This window comes from Mirounga angustirostris, unplaced genomic scaffold (assembly GCF_029215605.1).
Source record: "Mirounga angustirostris isolate CCGP_5_RB_7025 unplaced genomic scaffold, mMirAng1.0.hap1 SCAF_2, whole genome shotgun sequence".
Taxonomy (NCBI): Eukaryota; Metazoa; Chordata; class Mammalia; order Carnivora; family Phocidae; genus Mirounga; species Mirounga angustirostris.
The window spans coordinates 21,525,395-21,550,480 of NW_026991710.1; the positions used below are offsets into that span (position 1 = coordinate 21,525,395).

The following is a 25,086-nucleotide window of genomic DNA, read 5'->3' on the forward strand; positions in this document are numbered from 1 at the left end:
TTTTCACACTTGTGTAGCCCCTAATTCTACCTCTCTCTCATTTTAAACATTTAAATATTTTTAACATTCGCCACTTGGTTTATTAAGAACATTCAGGTCCTCTCATTCAGGTTTCCACAGCTTCCCTCTTCTTTGCCGCCTCATCTTTTTTTGCCTCTAATCCTCTATAATCAACTATCTACTGTACATTTCTTCTGTGACGTCAAACTCAACATGTCAAAAACTGAGTTTATTATGTTATTCCTAAAATAAGCGTCTCCTCCTGACCTTCCTATTTCTATTAATTCATCATTACTATAGTAATTTAGACTTGAAATATCTTTGATCTCTGTTTTCCATGTCCAAATAGTCATTAAGTTCTATAAGTTATTTCTTCCCATAGTCTTATAGCCTTTTCGTCCTTTTTTATTATCAAGGCCATTACCATGGTGATCACAGCGATGATGAGGAGGACGACTGCCTTGTATTGAGTGCTTTGTATTGAAACTTTGTTTCAGACATTAATTCACATCCTGATTTTCAACTTGTTTCCCTCCCCATTGTCATACGTACTCTTATTACAATTAACTTTAGCTACAAGTGGGTGAAACCTTATAACGTATCTCACTGCCTTCTCCCGTCTTCAGTGACTATGAATGCCTAACAAGTTCCTTTTCCAAAGTGCAACATTTAAGGATTTTTACTGTTTGTCCCTAGCTTCCCCTTCTACTTTATCAATCTCTGCTCTCATAACTGTCCTATGTGCCCTTCCAAGTGAATCGTTTTGCCTTTCCCTCTTGCATCTTTTAACGCTTTTCTTATTTTGTTTTCTTGTCCCGGAAAGCTCTTTCTGCCTGCTTAGCATTATGAAAATCCATCTATTTTGTGAGGGTCAGCTCAGATGACATCTCTTCTCTGTGACAGTTACCATCCCTGTTGAAAAGGATCTCTCCCTCTTTTGGACAGTGTAGCACACTGTCATTTTATGGTTCTTATCACAAATTGCAGTCTGTTATAGCAATTTCTGTGTACATCTTTTTCACTTTTGTTATAAGCCTCTTGAAAGCAGTAACAATTTAAAAACATTTTTTTATACCCATTACTTCTAACATACTGACCTTTATGTAACACGAACTTAGGAAGTTTATGTCAAATTAATAATAAAGGTGCTTGCCATCTCTTCTACTGATTATTGTGATATTCATTTAAAAGATCTTTACTGAATGCCTGCTAAAAGACTCTCTACTATGTGCTATGAAGATTCAGAAATAAATTAGATATGGGGCGCCTGGGTGGCACAGTCAGTTAAGCATCTGACTCTTGATTTCAGTTCAGGTCATGATCTCAGGGTTGTGAGATCAAGCCCCATGTTGGGCTCCGTGCTCAGCATGGAGTCTGTTTGGGTTTCTCTCTCCACCTCCCTCTGCCCCTCCCCCCAGCTCACTGTCCCTCTCTCTCTCTCTCAAATAAATAAATAAATCTTAAAAGAAAGAAAAAATTAGATAAAGATTCTGCCTATGGGTAACTCACGGGTTAATCATTGAAAGAAGACATGGGCATAAATAGTTGTAGTGTAAGGTAGAGAGTGCTATGTGCTATGGGGGAGGTGGCCAAAACATTCTGTAGGAGCACTAGGAAGGACTTGGGCATAGGCGGTTCCTTATTAAGTTGTTCTTTGCTCTTTACAATCAGAAAGAACTTAAAAAAAAATCCAGTTAGTATTTCCTTCCCCTTTTATTAAGTAAAACAGGTTGGCAGAAAATATTTTGGAACTGGAGCCTGGAAAATTTTGATTTTTTTTTCCTATTAAAGTTGCATGAGTTATTTGATCTTCCCTTAGATCTTGATTGTGTCTTCAGAGTTGGGATGTAAATCAGCTCTCTGCAGTTTTTGGCAAGCTAGATTGGTGTTCAGTTTTCTGGACTGATGTGGGAAAGAGGTTTCTTATACTGCATCAGCATTTCCCAAAGTGTTTTCCGCTGAATACTAGCCCTGAGAGATGCTCCACAAAAAAGGGTGCCGTGGACAAATAAGTTTGGAAATTGAGGCCCACACTGCCTTCCTCTTGGTCAATCACAGTTTATTTATTTAATATTTAAAAATTCGTGTTTTTTCATTGAATTTATTTTTTGTTGAAGTATAGTTAACACACAAGGTTACATTAGTTTCAGCGTTTCAGGTGTTCAGCATAGTTTCGGGTGTACCACATAGTGATTTCATGACTCTATGCATTATGTTCACCAGAAGTGTGGTTTCCATCTGTCATCATACAATGCTGTTACAGTACCATTGACTATATTCCCTGTGCTGTACCTTTCACTCCTAGAAGCACAATTTATTTTATGATTTTTTAATGGACTTAATTTTTTACAAAGGTTTTAGATTTACTGAAGAATTAAGAAGATATTATAGAGTTCTCATAGATTCCATACCTAGTCTCCCCTATTATTAACATCTTAAGTTACTATGGTACATTTGTTATAGTTAGTGAACCAATATTAATATGTTATTATTGGCTAAAGTTCATACTTTATTTGGATTTCCTTAGTTTTAACCTAATGTCCTTTTTCTGTTCCAGGATCCCATCCAGGAAACCACATTACATTTGGTTGTCATGTCTCCTTAGGCTCCTCTTGGCTATGAAAGTTTCTCAGACTTTCCTTGTTTTTGATGACCTTGACAATTTTGAGAAGTACTGGTCAGGTATTTTGTAGAATATCCCTCTGTTGGAATTTGATGTTTTTCTCATGATTAGACTTGGGGGGGCTGGTTCTTGGAGGAAGACCACAGATAGAAAGTGCCATTTATGGTCCTCACATCATGTCAGGGTATATACTATCAACATGGTTGGCACTGTTGATGTTGACCTGGCTCGCCTGGCTTGGGTAGTGTATGTGAGGTTGCTCCACTGCAACGTCACTCTCTGCCCCCCACCCCCTTGTATATACTGTTCTCCTTGGAAGGAAGTCACTGTTTATGGTTCACACGTAAGGTGAGACAGTTATGCTCCCCCTCCTTGAGGTGGGAGTCTCTACAGAAATTATTTGGAGTGTTTCTGCATGGAAGAGTTGCCTCCCTCCCCCCAGTTATTATATCACTGTGGACTCAAGGGTGTTTATTTTATACTTTGGGTTTTAGTTCAGTACTCCTTAGTTTTGTTGCACACAATTTGTTTTAGGCTCTGAGATGTTCTGCAGTAAAGAAACTGTTTAATTTTATTTAATCCAGTGTTGTTCAAATTTATGTGACCGTGAAACCCTATTTCCATGTAAAACAATTCGAGAACTACTTTGCTACACCTTTTAGAGAAAGCAGTATTTGAAGAAACTGATATATGGTGTGTGATTAAATATAAGTATATGAATTTTCTTGTGAAATAGTACTAGTAAGCACATAGCGCTCTAATTATGTGCCAGGTACCATTCTAGTGCTTTACAAGTGTTTACTCATTTAACATTCATGACAAGCCTGTGAGGTGTGTTACTCTTAGGATCTTAGATAGGTCCAGTTTCACAAAACCAGTAGGTGGAAGAGTTGGGATTTCAACCTAGACAGTCTGGCTCTAGAATCTGTACTACCAGATGATATTTAGCCTGTTTCTCTATCCACTCCCGAAATGCTCAAATTCAAGGTATGCTATGTGGTGGAATTTGCTCAGTTCTCTGTCAATCCAGTAACCTAAATAAAAATGAAAATTTTGTTAGTTTTATGTGACTTCAATTCCCATCCTCTTCCTAGTTGATCTTTCTGCCTTCTGTTTAGTCACTCCATTTCTTTTTTTTTTTTTTAAAGATTTTATTTATTTATTTGTCAGAGAGCGAGCAAGAGCGAGAGAGAGCGAGCAAGAACGAGAGAGAGCGAGCATAAGCAGGGGGAGCGGCAGGCAGAGGGAGAAGCAGGCTCCCCCTGAGCAGGGAGCCCGACGCGGGACTCGATCCCAGGATTCTGGGATCATGACCTGAGTCCAAGGCAGGTGCTTAACCGACTACGCCACCCAGGCGTCCCTAGTCACTCCATTTCTTAAAACTTCCCAGACTTTTAGGGGGTTCATGGGTGGTTCAGTTGGGTTAAGCATCGGACTCTTGTTTTGGCTTAGGTCATGATTTCATGGTGTGATATCGAGCCCTGCGTGGGGCTCCGTGCTTGGCGGGGAATCTGCTTGAGATTCTCTCCCTCACCCTCCCTCCCCTTCTGCTGCTTCTCCTGCTCAAGCTCAGGTGCAAGCGTGCTCTCTCTCTCTCAAGTAAATAAATTTTTTTTTAAAAACGCAAAACTTCCCAGACTTTTAGGGTACAATTGCAACTTCTTATTTTTGCTTACAAAACTATAAATGATCTTGCTCCTTTTTACCAGTCAGGTCCTATCTCTTGTGTCCTCACACTGTTCCTCCCCATCCTGCCACTCCCCTGCCCACTTCCACACACATCTGCCTTCTCTATCTAATTATGCTTGACTTCCTTCAGTTGTTCCAGCAGGAGAACTGTTGCTCATGCCATTGCTTCTACCCAAAACTGCCTCCCCACAAATCCCACCTATTCTGGCTAACTTCTGCACATTCTCAGGTGTCAGGTTACAGGATGGTTTCTGACCTTGAGATCTCAGATTCTCAGGTGCTTTTTCTTTGTCTCCAATCCTCCATACAGGAAGCCCCCTATACCTCCTACCACAGTACTTGGATTGTCTGTATTATCATCTAGATTCTGCCATCTCTGTGAGGCAGGATCGGTGTCTCTCCTTTCACAACTACATCTGGCACAGTGCCTGCTCATGGCAGATGCTCCATGGATGTTATTTTTAATGATCGATCAATTGAATAAACAAAAAATAGAAAATGTTCCCCCTTAGAAAATATTCACACCCTTTTTCCTAGTAATTCTACTTCTAGAACCTTATCTAAAGGGAAGAATCAGGGAAATGCAGAAATTTATGTTCATGATAATATTAAAAAATTTAAAAGACTCTAAATGAATAACAGTAGGGTTTGTATATATATAGCGTGGTATCTCCAAAAGACAGGCATCAAAAATGTTATTTTTGAAAGAATATAATGAAATAGGAAAGGGTATACAATATAATCTTAAATGGAAAAAGCAAAATATAAAACAATATAATTCCACTCTAATTAAATATGTATATGCATGTGTATATGTATACACACCCATGTATATCTCAATTGTACACACACATGCATAGGAAAAATGAAAGAAGAGAATAAAATATTAACAGTGGTTATTTTTGGCTGATCGACATTTATGGATACTTGTTATTCTATTCTTTTCATATTGTTCTTTTTTCCAAATTATCTAGAATAAATGTGTTACTTTTATAGTGAGAGAATTACTAAAATCTTTCTCCTTTAGCTAGCTGGGTTATAACTCTTATGCTTTATTTTTTTCAGAGTTAAGGAAATAATTTTTTAATTTTATAATTTCATAGTTTTTTACACTCTAAATTATATGGCTTCTAAAGACTTACTTACTTTAGTTGTTATAAAAAAGTAGCAAGGCAATAGGTAATACCGAATTAGAGATTTCAATACAATTGTGATTCTTTTGTAATTTTTTTGCTTCTCATGGCTTAGAAATTACCTTATTTATAAAACTCATGAAATCCTTTGACTTAATACCATAGATTCCAGTTGTTAGGGAAACTGATTTGAAGGCAACAATAATTTCATTTGGAGAGGATATGGGTTTAGGTAAAAGGTAATGTCTTCCTATTAAACATTTTAAATGTAAAAGGCCATTCATTTTTCTTTTAAATAGCATTTTCAAGCTTTATTTCATAAGTCTTTTGGGCAGAAACCATTGTTTTCTTTGTATCTTGCATTAGTGTGCTGTCATTTTCAATAGTTTATCTGCCATTTCCACTTCTTTTTCTGTGTGTGCTAAATGTATATTGATATTTTAATTTCAATAATAGCCAGGACTATGATTTTTTTTTGAGCATTTATTTTTGAGACTTTGGGCTTGTTTAGTCATGTCTACAGATAGAGCCTGAGAAAAGTTATCTATAAAACTGGGGAGTGGAAGTGGATCCAACCTCTCAAGTTCATGTCCTTTTGCTTGAATACTTTTGGAAACAGGGAAGTCAGGATTTCACTAACATAATCCATTTCAGTTAAGCCTTTCTACTTATTGGAAAATTTCTTTCTCTTATTAAACGGTCATTTGCTCCTTACAACATTTACTCACTGGTCATAGTTTTATGCTTGGCACATAGAAAGCATTCCATACATGTCAGTCAGTGAGGCAGCAAGTAAACAAAGGAATGAAGGAGTACCCCTGAATTCAGATTAGAGTTCTTGAGGGAACCTAAAGGATAACCCAGGTTGCAAGCAACCGCTTTCATCTTGGATTTCCCCTCATTGTCAGGAAATTCTATTCCTCTTTCTGATGTCAATAGAAATGACTTTTCTGACTACCCAAGATTTCTATGGAAATAACCTGTCCGATCATCTGACTGAAGTTCTTGTAAGCGGTACCTTGGAAAAGCCCTGCTGACCTTGGCATTGTGTCATAAATATGGAATAGGGAGTGGGGAGGAAGACATGGTGAACCACTGGAGTTACTTTTCTTTCAGTATTTTTAGGCTTTGAAAAAAGTGGTTTTTATTTTATTAACAACTAGAAGTTTTGACATACCTAGCTCCCTGTTTCCTTGCTTACTCTTTTTTGTTCTTTCTGTGTGTGTGGCATATGGGCTAATACAGCCCTTGTGACCTTTTTGAACCGGTCTCATGTTATTTGTGTATCTGTCCTATCTTCCCCACTCCCACGACAAAAATGATGTGTTTCTTAGAGACAGGGATGCCGTTTTATTCATCTTTAGTGGTATGTGTTTCAATAAATGTTTGTTGAATCAAAATCTTTTTATTATTTGAATTTTTAGCTATAACACCTCATGTCCCCCTCTTCTAGCCACAAAAATCCCAATTTTTCTGAATTTAATATTCTTTTCCTCTTATTTTTAGTTATGCTTTCTTCTCTTCTGGATTATTTCTAAGTTCCTGCTTTAGCTGTGGAGCACATAAAAATGATAATTGAATAAAGATTTGTTCAACATTGCTTCAGTTCTTAATATTCTTTCTCATTCTACTCTCATGTGCTCCTTTTAGAAGTTTCCTCATTTAGGGACACCTGGGTGGCTCAGTCGTTAAGCGTCTGCCTTCAGCTCAGGTCATGGTCCCAGGGTCCTGGGATCAAGCCCTGCATCAGGCTCCCTGCTCAGTGGGAAGCCTGCTTCTCCCTCTCCCACTCCCCCTGCTTGTGTTCCCTCTCTCGCTGTGTCTCTCTCTATCAAATAAATAAATAAAATCTTTAAAAAATAAAAAAAGTTTCCTCATTCATGCCCTGCATGGGGCTCCCTGTTCAGTAGGGAGTCTACTTCTCCCTCTCTCTCTGCCCCTCCCCCTACTCGTGTTCTCTCTCTCTCCCCCACTCTCTCTTGCAAATAAATAAAATCTTAAAGTTTCCTCATTCATAAAATGAAGGTAATGATACATATCTCACAGGATTAATAAAGTAATATATGTAAATTATGTGGCTGTTTCCAAACTCTTTTCTTTCAGAATGCTTTCTTCTGTTGTCTGATTCCTTTTCTGTGTAACTTTTTTCCTTAACTATTTTCTCTCTATATTACATTGCTCTATATTACATCTAATTGAATTACATTCAATTTCAAATTGGTAAATTGAAATACTTGGTAGTGGGGGCTATCCATTTAGGAGAACTATGATTAATCATTTAAAAATTGTACTTTCTAGAAAACACTTGAATGAGATGTTTTTACCAAAATAATTTTTTAAAGGAGTCATTAACAAATATGTTTCAGGATATCTTTTTGAGGTGTCATTCCAGAAGATGTCACTCTATTTTGAATGGCCTTCATGTTTTTTAGTAGGCTTTATACTGTATTAAGATTGTGTATTGCAGTCTTAAAAATGTGTATATGTATTATGTACGTATTATGAGCCACACATTGATGTCTGTTGTAACTTTTTGTTTTTATGTCCGTGATTAGTGTCTTTCTATCAGTTCAAGAGCCTTTTTATGTGTGGTTGAAAATGAGAATACTTGGAATCATAATTCAATAATAGCAATTTGGTTCTTTATATAATGAAATAAGTGATACAAATTCAAGGATTGGATTTTTCTTACTTTTAATTTTTTTTAAAGATTTTTTTTTTTTTTATTTGAGAGAGAGCATGAGAGAAAGAGTGAGCACAAGCAGGGGGGAGGGGCAAAGGGAGAGAGAGAAACAAACTCTCCACTGAGCAGGGAGCCCCATGCAGGACTCAATCCCAGGACCCTGGGATTATGACCTGGGCTGGAGGCAGACGTTTAACTGACTGAGCCACCCAGGCGCTCCAGGGACTGGATTTTTAATCTTTATGCAAATTTTATTTTTATAGTAATGATTGAATTAAAATTACTTTTTTCTTTTCCAAAATAAGCTTTCTTGTATCTTTTTCCCCTACAGTCTGGAGTGGGGGAAGGGAGTGACAGAAGACTTATTAGAGGAAATATTTAAGCTGAGACATGAAAGTTGAGTAAGATTTATTCAGATAAATTGAGGATAAGGATGTTGGGGGTGGAAGTGGGTTTTATTGTTATAACTAATGTTTGATCATGAATAAGGTGCTCAAATGTATTTTAAGTCTTGGATCTAAGAGAAATATTTACAGTAAAAAAAAAAAGAGAGAGAGATAATTGAAAATAAACCAGTAAATGGGATTAGTTTTGTCAGTATTTCATATAATTTATGAAGAGTATTCTTTTACTCCTGAAAATCTATTTCTATATATTTAGTGAACTAAGACTGATACATTTCACACAGCTCTATATCTCTCCTATAGATGAATGCTTTTTTTTCACTCATTACTTAGGCCATTGTATCAAAATTTTTTAAAATGCTTGCAACATTAGAGTAGAAATCTGTTCCATCATTGAGTATCTATAATGTGCTAGACAAAGTGTGATTATGTGCTATGATAGGTGAAGGAAGGGGTGCTGTTAGAGACTATAAGCAAAGGCACTTAATACCATCTGGGGTGAGGGACCAGGAAGAGAAGGCTTAATAGAGGTGAAGACCTGAAAGCTGAATAAGATTTATTCAGATAATAGGAATAAGTATGTTGGGGATGGGAGTAGAGCATGGAGAGTATATTCCAGATAAAGAGGGTAATGCATTTAAATATATGTGTTAAGGAGGAAGCTATGGCCAATAATAGCTGTAGTAAAAGTTATCATTATTGAATGATTATTATTATCATTATTATGTCACTGTTCCAAGCGCTTTACATCTTTAATCTTTATAACAACCACATAAAGGAGCTATTATTATTATTATTCTACTTTTATTGACTGGATATAACTGTCCACTATCAATAATGTTATATATAGTTCTCCTCTCTTGGTCTAAATTTTGAAGCTTTGGTATTATTTTATTTTGGTTTCAGTGTGTTGGAAGTGGCCTATTGGCATGTTTTAGTAAAAAGACCAAAAAAAAAGTTATGACATTTTAGCTTGGTGTTAAAAAGAATAATTTACTAAAACATGGTATATGTGGATAATCAATTTATGACAGACTATTGAAAAGAACTTATTATTTCAAGTTTAAAAGAGATACGGGGGTTAGAGAAGAAGGTAATCAATGCTGCAAAAAAACAATAAGACAAATCCAGATTATAACACATCCTGCAAGATAACTGGCCTGGACTCCTCAAAAAAGTCAGTATCATGAAAAAGAAAAGGACAAAGAGACTCTAGATTCAGCTACATGGGAAGAGACATAACAACCAAATGTAATGTAATGCATGCATTTTTAATGGATTGTGGATTAAAAAAAACTATAAAAGATATTTTGGAGACAACTGGAAAAGTTTGATGGTGGACTAAGTATTAGATGATGTGAAATATTATTGCTAATGTTCTTAGGTGTGATAGTGATATTGTGGTTATTATGTAGGAGAAGGTTCTTACTAGAACATTCATGCTGAAGTATTTAGGACTGAAATGTCTTGGTTGGAAAAATGACAATATAATAATTCCTGTAAAGTTTTATTTTTACTAGGTTATTAATGGGATTTCTGAGTATCAAACATTTACAAAATGCTTAAATGTAATTTACTTTTTTATTACCTGCTATTTTTTCTTATAATACGGATTGTTGATTTTTTTAACCTATCCTCATCACCATCCTCCCCTAGAACATCAGTTCTATGAGGACTGAAACCTTCTGTTCATGGCTTAATTCACAGCACTAAGGATAGTATCTGGCACGTAGTAGGCAGTAATCAATATTTGTTGCGTAAACTAATGAATGAAGTTAACCAATCTCAACCAACCTCACCATTTCTATATAACTCATAATATCTTTAATTTTTTTTGAATTTGTTTTGGTATTGTTAATCAGAAACAATAATTAGTTCTTTATATTTCAGGGAAGCTGGGAAAAAAGAATTTTGAAGAGTTTAAATAGTATGTGCACTGAACTGAGTATCCCATTGGCACGAAAGGTACTTTTAACATTTAAGTATTTTATTGTGAATCAAATACTAGGAGACCATGAAGTTGTAACTGTTAGGCAGATTTATCTTTTTTTTTTAAACCAGTGTATCAGTTTGTTTTGAAACAAAAATCTGTAAAAGGCCACTTACATGGGTGTATTCTAAATAGGTTTCTATTACATATACTGCAATGCTTTTTGTAATGAAGCATATCTTGAGAGTAAATAAAAATACGGTATATAATCTACATACAGATTATTTAGAAATTTGTCTGTAAAGGTTATAAGTGTTATAAATGTACTTTAAGAATTTTAATTACCTTTGGTCTCCTTACTTTTGACCAATTAGCACAATAAGCATATTTTTTGAATTAGAGATGGGGTTCAGGCATACTATCATCTTGTAATAGCCAGTATGGTACCATCTTTCAGGGTTAACATAGAGAATGGAAAGGTGATTTGTCATCTCTCTGTTGACCTGTTTAGTTCTAATAGTAGTAGTATCAGATCTAATTCTCAACATTTATCTGTCACTATGGGCTTTGAGCGGGGAGAGGTAAAGAGGAAGAGAAGAACCACTTGAGGAATGCTCTGGATTCTTTTTGGCTGCTCCTGAGTAGGGAAAACATGTTTCTCTTTACTTTATTCTCCCTACCTGCTATTTATTCCTTGTCATGGGACAGGATATTGTGGATGAACTTTGGATAATAGCCAAGGACAAGTCAGTGAAGGCACCAGAAGGATGGTGTAAAAAAACGGATACATTTATATGGAAAACTGTCAAAGTATGTAGTATTGTGTAATATACTGTCTTTCATATAGGAAGATGATGCTACTGACTCACAGTCATACTCTCTTGGCCTGTCCCCCTTGCAATGCATTTCTGAGGTTGCTGGATGGGGTAAGAGATGTAGTATGTGGCTGAGGAGCAGTTTTTCTTTGTGAAATTTACTGGCCAGTAGAGATCATTTACCTTCTTTTCTTGGGCTCATTAGTATCACATTCTACCTGAGCCATTGAGACTAGATATAATAGTTAAATAACAATAATTTAAGAGTAATTCCAAAAAAAGTTCACCATATGTAATGAAATTATTTTTTTCTTATGGTAGCTTATTCAAACTTTTAGATAAGTTATTGGTTCTTATTTTTCAGCTGCATTGCTAAACTTCACAAAATGAAACCAATTTTAAAATTACCTTTTTTAGAGGCCAGTTGGAGAACAGAAAGAACTGCTCAATAAATGGAATGAAATGGGAACTGATGAACCAGGTATATGAACAACTTTTTTCAAAATGTGGAAGTAGGAAACAAATTGCCTTTTTAATTGTGGATCCAAAATAACAAATTTAACAATTCTTTTGGAAAGATAGCAATTTTCCTTCCCTGCTAATTACTATCCTCTACTTTTTTTGCTTAAACTTCTACTTTGCAGTTTAAAAATTCCTAACTTTGGCCAATGTTTTATGTTATTTCGAGAATATTTAATTCAATTACCCTTTTTTAAAGGAGCATTTGAAAACATTTTTATAGTAAAGTAGATTAAATCTTTCAGTGGATTTCTTAGACTCATAATTAAGGTAAATATTTTTCAGGCTCTAAAGATAGGTTAAATGGTGAAAAGTTTTGAGACTTCTTAATGTTTTTAAGTATTTATTTTGTTTCATTTTAATGGTTAAAATGGAGTCAATCAATTTTATAAACATATGAGTGACAACTATATCTCATTTACTATGATAAATAGATGCATATAATTGTATAGATAGACATGTACATAATCCCTCACCACTCCTTTAAAAATAAGTGTGGGGGACTGGGCAAGAAATAAGTACTGTACTAGAGGAGCAATGTGTTATACAAGCTCAAAAGGGAAAACAGTTCAATACAACTAGAGGAATTCACTAAGAAAGTATTATTTATGTTCTGTGTACTTTGAGAATACTCATATAGAACTTTTATGTTATATTGACATTGTTTTTTCAATTCAGTTATAAACTTACTACAGATTTATGAAGGGGAGTCTTTTAATTTCTTCCAGAATATGTCATCTTAGGCTGTTAAGGGAAGGGACTGCCTTTTCATTTTTGTGTTCCCAATACTTAAGACAATGAGTGACAAATTATCGATACTCTGCAAGTTTGAATTAATCTAGCTGCATAGTAACATATGAAAGAGTCATTCACATTTATATTAATAAGCATTTATATGTTGTATTAATTGAAATTTTGTTCTAATCTATTTTATTAATTCCAGATTTAAGCCTTTTCAGACCTGTTTATGCACCAAAGGATTTTCTGGAGGTAGGTTATTTTGGATCAATATAGGTATATTAATGAGGGAAAAAATGTGGAAGAAATGATGATATAAGAATATCTCCAGGCAGAGGAATCACCATGTATAAAGCCCTAGAGTCACTGAAGCAGTAGAATGACATGATCAGATTTGTGTTTGGAAATAGCTCTTGGAAAATACATTGGAATGTGGAGAGATTAGAGGCAAAAAAATCAATTAGGAAGATTTTGATTAAAAACTAGTAATTGTAAATCAGGTAGCCTGTCGCCTGGCCCATATGGATGCTCAGTGAATCTTTTCCTTTTTTAGTCCTCCCCTGTTTGAGTAGTCTAGGCAAGACATGAAGGGCCTCCTAACTGGTCTTCATACTCCACCCTTGCCCACCCAGAATCTGTTCTCACTGCAGTTCCCAGAGGAAGCCCTTTAGGTACCATTCCAAATAAACCACTCCTCTGGTATCCAGCACTTCCCCACCTCATTCTACTTAAAAGCCAAAGTCAAGGGGCGCCTGGGTGGCTCAGTCGTTAAGCGTCTGCCTTCGGTTCAGGTCATGGTCCCAGGGTCCTGGGATCGAGCCCCGCATCGGGCTCCCTGCTCGGCGGGAAGCCTGCTTCTCCCTCTCCCACTCCCCCTGCTTGCGTTTCCTCTCTCGCAGTGTCTCTCTCTGTCAAATAAATAAATAAAATCTTAAAAAATAAAATTAAAAAAAAAAAAGCCAAAGTCATGACAGTGGCATCAAATATCCTATTTGATCTGATACCCCCTTACATCTCTGAGTTCATCTCCTATAACTTGTCCCTGATTTGTTCTACTCCAGCTACTTTAGCCTCCTTGCTTTCCCCTAGCTTCCTCCCACCTGAGGGCCTTTGCTCCTTGTTTTCTCTGCCCGCAGTGCTTTTTCCTCAGATACTTGTCTGCATGTTCCCTCATTTCTTATGTCTTTGCTTTAAATGTCACCTTCTTGGCAAAGCCTTCCCCCCACCCCCCTGCTTGGAACTCCTGTTAGCCTTTTCCTACTTTGTTTTTCGTCATAGCATTTATCATTATATAACATTCTCTTTTTCTATTTTGCTTATTGCCTGCCTTCCCCTATTAAATGGAAGATCTGTAAGGGCAGGAGCTTCTCTTTCTGTTTTGTGCATTCCTGCAACAATTACAGAGTCAGATAATGGAAGACACTCACAGGACTTCACAGGATTTAACCACAGAAGGCTTTTGTTTCAGCAAGAGAAGGAAAGCACATACAAATACAAAGAGATACAAACTTCCAGGGATAGCTCCTAGGGCCCTTTGTTAGTTGCACAGGACATGCTTTGTCTTTGGGTTATCAACTATCAAGATACAAGTGAGATACACTGGCCTTGGGAGTCTAGACACAAGTTTCCCCACGGGTCTTTTATATCCCCACTGGTAAATCACGTGAAACCAACAATCTGTACATTTTCAAGAAACAATATAAATAAACTGATATGGACTATCTCCAGGGGACATTAAATAGCACAGTATAAACGACTAGTTAGTATATTTCATCCCATCTTGGCCAAGGGTCACTCCAGACATCCAGGTGTCCCTGGAGATTAGCATAGAGCTACCACAAACCAGCTGCAAGTTAACTGTTCCATCTCCAACAGGTAGAATAGTGCTTAGCACATAGTTGCTCAATAAATAGGTCTTGAATGAATGAGTAAAAGAATGAATAAATCTTTCACATTTTCTTTTTATTTCTTTTCTGAACTGTTGTCTCTGATACTAGTTTGCCAGCATAAAACATGTGGTTGATGCTTGAACAGCGCAGGGGTTCTGATCCCATGCATAGTCGAAAATCCGCATAAAACTTTGACTCCCCCGAAACTTAACTACTGATAGTCTACTGTTGACTGGAAATCTTACTGATAGCATAACAGTCAATGAACACATATTGTGTATGTTATATGTATTATATACTGTATTCTTACAATAAAGTATGCTAGAAGAAAGAAAATATTAAAATCATAAAAGAAAAGAAAACATTTACAGTACTGTACTATAAAAAGTCTGCATTTGAGTGGACCCATGCAGTTCAAACCTGTGTTGTTCAAGAGTCAACTGTAGTATGTCTCCTTTTTTTTTTTTTTGAGAGAGACCAAGGTGGGGGGGTGGGGGATGTGAGGGGTAGAGGGAGAGGGAGAGAGAGAATCTTAAGCAGGCTCCATGCTCAGCACAGAGCCCAAAGCGGGCTTCGATTTCACAGCCCTGAGATCAGGACCTGAGCTGATATTAAGAGTCGGACATTTAACTGACTGAGCCACCCAGGCTCCCCAACTGTAATCTCCTTTTAACTCTAAGGAGAAGTTAGTTTGGTCAGAAACTGCCTTTATGGTGATGGTGTTATTTCTCTTAGCTTGTTAAAGATTTCTCCCAAACTCTTCCCTTTTCTAGTACTTAAGGACCAAAAGTTCGTGTAATTTTTGTATGGTTATCTTTAACTATGTTTTCTCCTTAATAATCATAACATTCTGTTTCCTTCAGGACTGTTGACGCATTGATCCTTTTATTATTCAGGCTGAGATTCTTCTTTAACTAAAAAACATTGTCTATAATTACATCCTTACAGTTGCTGCTTTTCTAATATTTTCTCTTTTCTATTACCTACATATTCATTGTTTCTTTCTCTTTTCTATCCTACATTTGTGAGGTTTCTGTATAGTATAATCCCTTGTTTGTGTAATTAGACTAAAATTGCATTGTTCTATATTAGTCTGCATTTAGCACTGTTAATTCTTTGCTATATTTTTATTTTTTTTAACAAATAACATTGATATTTTTAGTTTCAATTTAGTGTTTGCAATTTTAGGAAACTGTTTTGGCATTATAGCACATTCCATTTTATCAGTGATTAGTTATCAGTTCATTAATCCCTTTCTCAGGTATGGTAGTATTTCTATTACCATAATCTCCTTCACTGGATTTTTTTATTTTTTAAGCTTTTATTTAAATTCCAGTTAATTAATATACAGTGTAATATTAGTTTCCGTGTACAATATAGTGATTCAACATTTCCATACATCGCCTCTTGCTCATCACAAGTGTGCTCTTTAATTCCCATCACCTATTTTACCCATCCCCCACCCACCTACCCTCTGGTAACCGTCAGTTTTTTCTCTATAGTTAAGATTGTGTGTCTTGGTTTGTCTCTTTTTTTCCCCATGATCATTTTTTTGTTTCTTAAATTCCACATATGAGTGAGATCATATGGTATTTGTCTTTCTCTGACTGACTAATTTCACTTAGCATCATACTCTCTAGTTCCATCTATGTCATTGCATTGGATTCTTGATTTTTTTTCCTCAAGACTTTCAATTTAAAAATATTTTTTAAATTGTAATTATTCTTTCCTAAAAATGTATGTTAATTGTTAGAAAAATAAGAAAACACACATAAGAAGAAAAATTTTTAAAAATTACTTTAATACCATCACACAGGAATAAACACTACATTATTATACATTTTTTAACTGAATATATTGTGAATATTTTTCTATGTCATTACTTACATTACCTATATTAATTAAGGCAAATGCCATTGTATTTTATTATATAAATTAACTATAATTTATTTAAGTAATTCCCTCTAATGGAATGTTTAAGTTGTTTCATATTTTTCTGCTATAAACAGTACTTCATTGACATTCTTTCTGTACTGTCTTTGCAAACATCTTAATTATTTCCATAATCATACTTATAGAAGTACGATTTCTAGATTAAAGGGTATGTAAATGTCTAAGACTTTTTTTATCTGCTTAATTTTGAAAAGTATGTAAACGGTTTTTCTTGTTAGCTTGGCTTCTGAATTTTTTTTTCTAGTGGGTTTGGTTTAGAGGCAATACCCTTCAGTATTATTTCCCCTATCTCTCTAAAAATGTTGTCAGTGGCTGTTTTTAAAAGGGCTAGAGTTGATTCTAAAATTTTCCCTGGCAAATATTATAATCAAGCAATTTTTATTTCTCTATCACCTTCCCTGGTTAAATATTATAATGAAGCAATTTTTATTTTTTATTACCATCAAAAGGTTTTTCATTCTAACTAAATTCTTAACTTTTTAGACTTTCATATGGTAGATCACCAGTTGGAATATTAAATTTAAAGCATGTTTATGGTATTTTAACATTTCAATACAGTTGAATAGTTTTTTAAAATGTAATTAAAGTATATGCATAGCCCCAAATAGTTTTTAATTTTGTGGTGATACACCAAGAATATTACTGCCAATTTTATAAGTGTAAACATTCTATAAAGAAACTAACCAATTTTGTTGGATTTGTTTTTAAAGGTGTTAATTAATCTTCGCAACCCAAATTATGAAAATGGTGATTCTCTTAGTTTCAGGACTCATCTGGGTTTAATCCAAGTACCTCTGAAAGTAAAAGACATCCCTGAATTGGTAAGTATAGGCATTTCAAAATATTACATATTTTAGAAGACAGCCATTAGAAAAATATTTTAGTGCAGCATATATCTAAAGCAACAGGACTGTCTGCTCATTAAATAAATTAAGTGAAAGGTTTGTTTTTTATTGTCAATATGTTATATAGACAGTGAGTTACTTTGCTGGTAGGACTAAAGATGAGCTTTCATGGACCTATAAATGCTTTTGCTTTTTTCTCATTTTAACCAACAGCATATACTTATAAGACAGCTTGTTGCGATTCAGGTGCATGATCTATGGCAATATAACTCATTGAAACAAGTTGTGAATTTTATTAAAAAGTTTTAAAGAATGTACATTTTATTTAATTCAACCAACCTTTATTAAGCTTAACAGGATGAGGCACTGAGGGAGAAAAGGAAAGGGAAGATGAGGTAGAGATTGTCTTTTCTCTGGAAACTATCACATTTCGGTGAGGAAGTTAGTGTTAAAATAGAGCAATATAGAAAGGTGGGGAGAATTCCTAATGGTGGAGTTAAGAAATTATCACTCCTTCTTTTGCTGATCACCCCAAGGCAATAAGGAGCACAGAACTATAAATACTGTCATTGGTGAAACTAGGAAACAACTTATACCTCTGTTAATGTATTCAGTTGGAGAACTGGTAGGAAAATGATAAATGACTTAAACATGAAAGAAGGTCAAGCTCAAATGCCTCTCTCTAGAAGATGGGAGATACAGATGAGAGGCATGCCAATTATCAGCTTATCTTTTAGCTCTATATCCACCTTTTTTTGCTCTGCTTTATTATGCTGGAGCTAGATCTTACAAACATTCCTCTTTTGCTAACTGGCTTGATGTTAGGCTTTATCAGTAGAAGGTTCTGGAGGGGCACTGCAGACCATAACAAGAAAAAGGAACTTCCCTTCCTGGTTCCTATGTTCGGAAGGCAGCCGATCAGCATGGAGAAACCAGCTCCAGACTGTGCCCTGACAAGTTTCTTCACCCATCCTCTAATCCCCATGAACATTCCTGGGGTAGCCATTCTCTCTCCTTAAAAGACTGAATCTGGGGCACCTGGGTGGCTCAGTCAGTTAAGTGTCTGCCTTCTGCTCAGATCATGATCTCAAGGGTCCTGGGATTGAGCCCCACATTGGGCTCCCTCCTCAGCGGGGAGCCTGCTTCTCCCTTTCCCTCTACTCCTCCCCACCACTTTCTCTCTCTCTCTCTCTCAAATAAATAAATAAAATCTTTAAAAAAAAAAAGACTGAATCTCATGGAATCCAAAGTAGAAAACAAACAAAAAAGAGAATAAACTCACAAATACAGAGAACAAACTAGTGGGTATCAGAGTGGAGAGTGGTGGGGAGATGGGCAAAATAGGTGAAGAGGATTAAAAGGTACAAACTTCCAGTTAGAAAATAAATAAAGCACGGGGCTGAAAAGTACAGCATAGAGAATATAGTAGGTAATAGTGTAATAACTTTGATAACAGATGGTAACTACAACTTACTATGGTGAGAATTTCGTAAAAAAAGAAAGTCTGAATCTCAGTCTTGAGGGCAAGGGGGACCCTTTCCTGAGTTCTTAGATCCTTCTTGGTTCCTTCTTGATCAGTCTAGAAGTCATAGTTGCTTTTTGCATTTGCTAATTCTATTCTTCCCTGTTCATATTTCTGGTATGATTTCTATTTTCTGACTGATACAAGAAGCAAGATGATTTTCTCCATAGAACTTTGGAAAGGCTCAAGAATTGGAGACACCACATGTTATAGAAGGCCTTGGTGAGCAATAGGGTTGAAAATGAGACTGTGTGAAAGTCTATATCAGGAGACAGTAGACCTACAGACTCCTACCACCTTGCATATTCAGATGACTCCTCCTTCCCCACAGGAGACCAGAGACATATTCATGAGAGAAAAAGAATCAGAAAGGCTAAGAATTCAGAGACTTCAGATTTAGAGCAGTACAGGAATGAGACACTATTTTGAAAACAGAAATTAAGTGAAAGTTGACCAAATGATGAGACTGATACCCTCATCCCCTACCTCCATCACTGTGCCTGCCCAGTTCTCTCCCTCTACTGCATCCTATGCCCTATCCTTGCAGACACAGCTTCCCCTTCGATTGCCTCATTCCTAAATATGACTGACCAGCCTAGGATCTCCAGATATTTGAAATCTTCCAATTTGAAAGGCAGAAACAAAAATTAAAACCAAAAAAAGAAAAATAGCCAATTTAGGGAATGAATGCTTATCATGAGCACTAATTGTTTTAGGTTTAGAGTTACATTCACACTCACAGGATACAATAGGTCATAACCTGGCATAGGTTCACTTAGATTTGTAGAATAGGACAGGACAGAAAACATAGCATGTCTGTATATCACGTAGATCTTCACTGGGATTCCTTACAGCCAATCCTATGCTACTTCCCAGCCCCGACAAGGAATGCATGCACTTGGAAGTGACAAAATTACATAGGTACAACATAGGGAAGTCATACACGATAGGAACTGTTTCTTATAATGCACATGAGCATAACTTCCAAGTCCTATCAAGAGACACCACACCAGGCAACTAAGGCCTGTGTTTTCTAATAGATTTTTATAGTCCACTCACAGTCTTCTATTTCAAATGTAATTTATCATCAAGGGTCATATTTTTTCAGTAAAGTCCATTGCTTAGTAATGTAGCTGGCATTCCTTTGCCACAATTTGTGTGTACATGTGTATATGTGGTGTGTGTGAGATCCAGAACACAGGGCAACAGTGCTGGGAGAAGGTAAACCCAAGGTCATCTTCACATGGACAAAGAGGTTAACCTATTAAACATTTCTTTCCAATAGAAGACTTAATCCATTAGTATTCTCAGAGAAGATACTACTCATGAAACAAGAATTACACAAGAACAGAGTTTCATTAAAACCACAAAACATGAGAGAATGAAAAAGAACATTTAGGAATCAAAAATATGGTAGGAGAGTTGAAAACAAAGGTGAGGAAATCTCTATCTGAAGACAAAACAAGGGGCGCCTAGGTGGCTCAGTCGTTAGGCATCTGCCTTCGGCTTGAGTCATGATCCCGGGGTCCTGGGATCAAGCCCCACATTGGGCTCTCTGCTCAGCGGGAAACCCGCTTCTTCCTCTCCCACTCCCCCTGCTTGTGTTCCCTCTCTCGCTGTCTCTCTCTCTCTCTGTCAAAATAAATAAATAAAATCTTAAAAAAAAAAAAAAAAGAAGACAAAACAAAAGCAAAAAGCCAACGAGATGAAAAATAAGAGGGAAAAGATTTTTTTTTTTTACCTGGATGATAAATCCAGAAGGGCTAACATCTGACTAGTAGGAGTTCCAGAAAGAGAAAACAGTGGTAAGGGAATTCTTAAAATTCCCAAGACCTGAAAGATAGGAATCTCTGGTATGAAAAGGTCCCCACCCACTTTCCAATGCCATGAATGAAAGAAGACCAATATCAAGGCCCCTGAAAAGAAGACTCTAAAAACTTTATGGAAGGAAAATAGAATACATATAAAGTGTCAGGAATTAGAGTGGCATCTGACTTCTCAGCAGCAAAACTGGAAGCCAGAAGATTTTGAAGTAATCCCTTTAACAATCCAAATGATTTCAAGCCAAGAATTCTGTATGTAGCCAACAGTTAATCAGATGTGAGGTTGGAGTAGACATTTTCAGATATATGTGGTCTAAAATATTTACTCTTATTTGGGGAACTATTACCAAAACCTCCAAAACAAGCTCATAAAGAGAGCAAAATAGGGGAACCCAGGAAATAGGGTTCCAACCTAAGAGAAGAAAAATTTCCAGAATGAGAATGAAAAGAAGTTTCAGGGCAAAGGGTGTGCAATAGGACCAGAGCACAGGGATTCCAGATTGAAGCAAGAGGTGGAGGGTTCCAGGATGAATGCCTGCCAAGAAAAGTTTGACCACATGCAAAATTATATTGTGGAGGGTCTTTTCAGAGTTGTTGAAGGGTAAAGGAAGAGATAAATGATTAAGGTAATATCTTGCAGAAATAGGATGGGCCGGAAATCCAATTCGACTAGTGTTTTTATAAGAGAAGAGACACAGAAGAGAGACGAGGAGAGTTTCTTAAGACAGTGGAGGCAGAGATTGGAGTTAGGCATCTATAAGCCAAGGAACACCAAAGGTTGCCAGCAATACCAGAAGCTAAGAGAAAGGCTTGGAACAGATCTCCCCTAGAGTCTTCAGGGAGAGCATGGCCTTGTTAGCACCTTGATTCTAGCCTCTAGAACTGTGAGAATAAATTTCTGTTGTTTAAAGCCACCCAGTTAGTGGGACTTTTTTTTTTTTTATGGAAGCCTTAGGAAACTAAAATATAAAGCATATAGATGGTACTTGAAACTTAGTAAGCAGTATATAACTGTTAATCATTACTATTAAAAATCTAATCAATTAAAAAAATTAATTTTTAAGAAGTTATTTTTTAAAAAATGTTAGAAGTCCTGTTTGTAGTAGTTTATACAAAGTGTACAGAAGAGGAAGTGGCAGATTCTTCTGCTGGAAGTGGTGGGAAGTCTTCTTAGAGGTACTGCCATTTGGACTAGTTTGAAGGAGTTTGCTAGGTAAAGAAGCAGGGAAAGGATACTGTATGAAAACGTTTAGCATGTGTGTGAGTGGGACTAGGTATGTCTTCTGTCTGTCTGGGGGGACCTGGAGCTGATGTGGATTCATTCTTAGCTATTGAAGAACCAAAAGCCTGTGGCTAATTTTCAAAAAACTTGTGGCTATACCCACTAAGAGTATGGTTAGTCCTTCTCTTCCTGCTGTGACGAGGGCTAGTTGTTCCTGCCTTCCTTGAGTCATGTGGCCTGGTGATACGATTCTGACTCCAGGATGCATGTTTTATTTGAGACCCTGGTCTGTGTGTATGAGTATTGAACTTGGTGAGGCTCACTGAGTCAAATGATCCTTTAATAGATGGCTTTCAAACGTAGTTTACAATGTTATGTAGACTTATCCATGTTAAAAAGACATTTTTTTAAATAAACTGAAATTTATTAACTCTAAAGTGAAATTGTCAACTCATTCCTGTTTACTGTTTCAGTCATATAGAGGCAACAGGTTGGAAACTAGAGCTCAGCAGGGTGATTCAATATTTATGGAGCCCCTCTGCTATTTGTCACTCAGCACACTCTACTGGGCGTACAAATATTTGTAAGACACAGTCCTTACCTTCCAGGAGCTTCAGGTTAATGGGGAGATGGACAATAAAAAGATAATTTCAATATGATGTGATTCTATGCTTTGTAGAGGTTTATAAAAGGTAATACATATAGCATATAAAGTTGTTTCCATTAGCCCAGAATATCAACGAAGGCATCCCAGAAGGCCTAGTATCTTGGGTGAGTTTTGAAGGAAATCTGAGATTGGGGTGCAGGTCTACTGATATTGAATGAAAAATAGTACAGAGCAGTGAAATAGAAAATGAATGTTCAGAGTTCTGTTTCTGTGCCTTATCATGTCTTAGCATAAGTAAAATTCTCCACTGTGATTACAGAAGCTAATATTGACATGTTTATTGGATCTAGGTCCCTTCTGTAGTATGAAGGGACTTTTCCTCTTTAGTCATTAAAAATTGGAAAAATAATTGAAGTGCTTTTTAAAAGTATATGTAAAAACCAAGTTTAGTTAAAAATTGAAGTATAACATCAGTTATTTAAAATCAATACAAAAATGAAATGACTGTACATGTTAGGCTGGATAACTGTCTTATGAGGGGCAGAAATAAATCACTAAGTTAAATAATAATATAATTATGAAGGATTAAAACTAATTACATCTTTTTTTTTTTTTTTTAAAGATTTTATTTATTCATTCGACAGAGAGACACAGAGAGAGAGGGAACACAAGTGGGGAAGCGGGAGAGGGAGAAGCAGGCTTCCCACAGAGCAGGGAGCCCAATGTGGGGCTCTATCCCAGGACCCTGGGATCATGACCCGAGCCGAAGGCAGACACTTAACCGACTGAGCCACTCAGGCGCCCCAAAACTAATTCCATCTTTTAAAGGAGAAGGAAGTTTGGTTTTAGCAATTAGAATAATAACAAAACACTGAGGCAAATATTAATAGAAATATTTAATTACTTAGGGAATAAAAATAATGTGAATATATGGGGTTGTTATATATTTAAAAAATAACAGACAAACATGATTACTTTCCCTAGACATTACTAGATAAGTGGAGGAAGTCTGGAGAATAAATCTAATTTGTTCTTAGTTTAGCAGAACACTTGAAAGTCTAATTTTACTTAAAAATTAATTTAAGTTGTTTTGGATATTTGCAGTGTTTAGTTGATTAAAAGCGAAGTGAAGTACAGTACCATAGAAAACAGGTAGAGAATCATATTGGGAATTTTAGACAATGAATTTAGAAGATAAAATTGTTGAGTTCTACACATACTATGTGGGTATGTTTCAGGAAAGATTTGAATGTTACTAGTTCTTTACTCAAAAGTATAATTATCATGTCTTACTTTACTTAGTTTACTTACTTTACTTACTATTACTTAAAAAAAGCAAAATTTGACTAACACATTACTCTTGAAAAGTTCAATAATATCATCTTCTTTTTAAGATATTTGAAGGAAGCAAAGATTCATTTTTCATTGTGATTTTTATTTAAGCTTACATTTGGAGGAGGCTGATTTTTTTTGATACTGTGTAGCAAAGCCTGAGATGTATGTTAATTCTATGTGTGTTATTTTTCAGAAAGAATTCTTTGTAGAACTCGGCTTAACTACAGGACAGCTGGGTATAGATGATTCTACACAAGTGCCTCCTGGTGAGTGTTTCTTCCATACAGCAGATAATTAATGATAAATGAGAGTGAGTTGAAAGCTCATCTTGTCATTTCCAAATTAATCTAGTAACTTTTTATGTCTGAAAACTAAGCATACTTTTTGATTACTCCTTGATTACTGTTAATTATTGAATAGAATTCTGTATGTTATAATTATCAGAATTCAACTAGATTTTGTCTTTTTATTTGAAGGTCTTTAATTTTGAAAAGTCATTTAACATACTTAAGTCATTTTGTTGGTAAAATTGTCACTGGCAGCACTCATATTTTCATTTACTGGCCATTACCATCTATTTTTATTACTGTTTGTATCACCAAGTTAATTATATACATATATTCTACCTTGTGTAAACTTAGGCTATAAAATTAGTGTCTTTTAAATCTTAACCAAACAGAACATTTCCCCAGCTTTTCTCTTTTTGTGCATAAATACAATGTGTTTTTCATAAAAGACCAGATTAGTATTTAGCTATAATAAACAAGAAGTAAAAATTGACTTAAAATATGGAGGCCTATATTGTAGTGGAATTGTTCTAGTCTTTCCTCCACCACTGGCTAGCTATGTGACTTGGACAAGTCACTTTACATTTCTGGACTTTTTTCTTTCTCTATAAAATAAGGAAGTTGGCTATTTCTTATTAATAATAATAGTAAATATAATAAAATCATTGAGTACATACTATATGTTACATGTGTATTATCTCATTTTAACCCCAGCAGCTCTAGGAGGTATGTACTATTACCATTTTTAAAACTTTATTAATGTATAATGCATATAGAAAAGTACAGGGGAGGCTGCCTGGCTAAATTGGTAGAGAGTGTGACTTCGATCTCTGGATTGTGAGTTTGAGCCCCAAGTTGGGTGTAGAGATTATATTTTTTTAAAAAAGGAAAAATACATATATCCTAAGAGAATGGCTCATTGAATTTTTATGAATTGGACACACCTATTAAAATACCATCCAGATCAATAAACTGAAGGCCCCTTCTACCCTCTTTCAATCTTTATTTCCTTTGTCAAAGATAACCACTATTCTGATTTCTAGCAGTATAGATTAATTTTGCCAGTTCT

General features: G+C 35.8%; 1 protein-coding gene across 6 annotated transcripts in view; it reads left to right on the forward strand.

The window, feature by feature from the left end:
- The window catches only part of TBC1D19 (TBC1 domain family member 19), a 156,658-nt gene that overhangs the window by 45,511 nt on the left and 86,061 nt on the right, over positions 1–25,086 (forward strand). For 4 of the 6 annotated variants that reach the window (XM_045881361.3, XM_045881364.3, XM_064584351.1 and 1 more), the window contains 5 exons: positions 10,423–10,497; positions 11,695–11,758; positions 12,740–12,786; positions 17,087–17,197; positions 23,924–23,996. In XM_045881361.3, coding sequence (XP_045737317.1) covers positions 10,423–10,497; positions 11,695–11,758; positions 12,740–12,786; positions 17,087–17,197; positions 23,924–23,996 — 370 coding nt within the window. Of the gene's footprint in view, positions 1–2,557; positions 2,683–10,422; positions 10,498–11,694; positions 11,759–12,739; positions 12,787–17,086; positions 17,198–23,923; positions 23,997–25,086 lie in introns of all 6 variants that reach the window. The other 2 variants (XM_064584352.1, XM_054508979.2) reach the window with 1 other exon arrangement.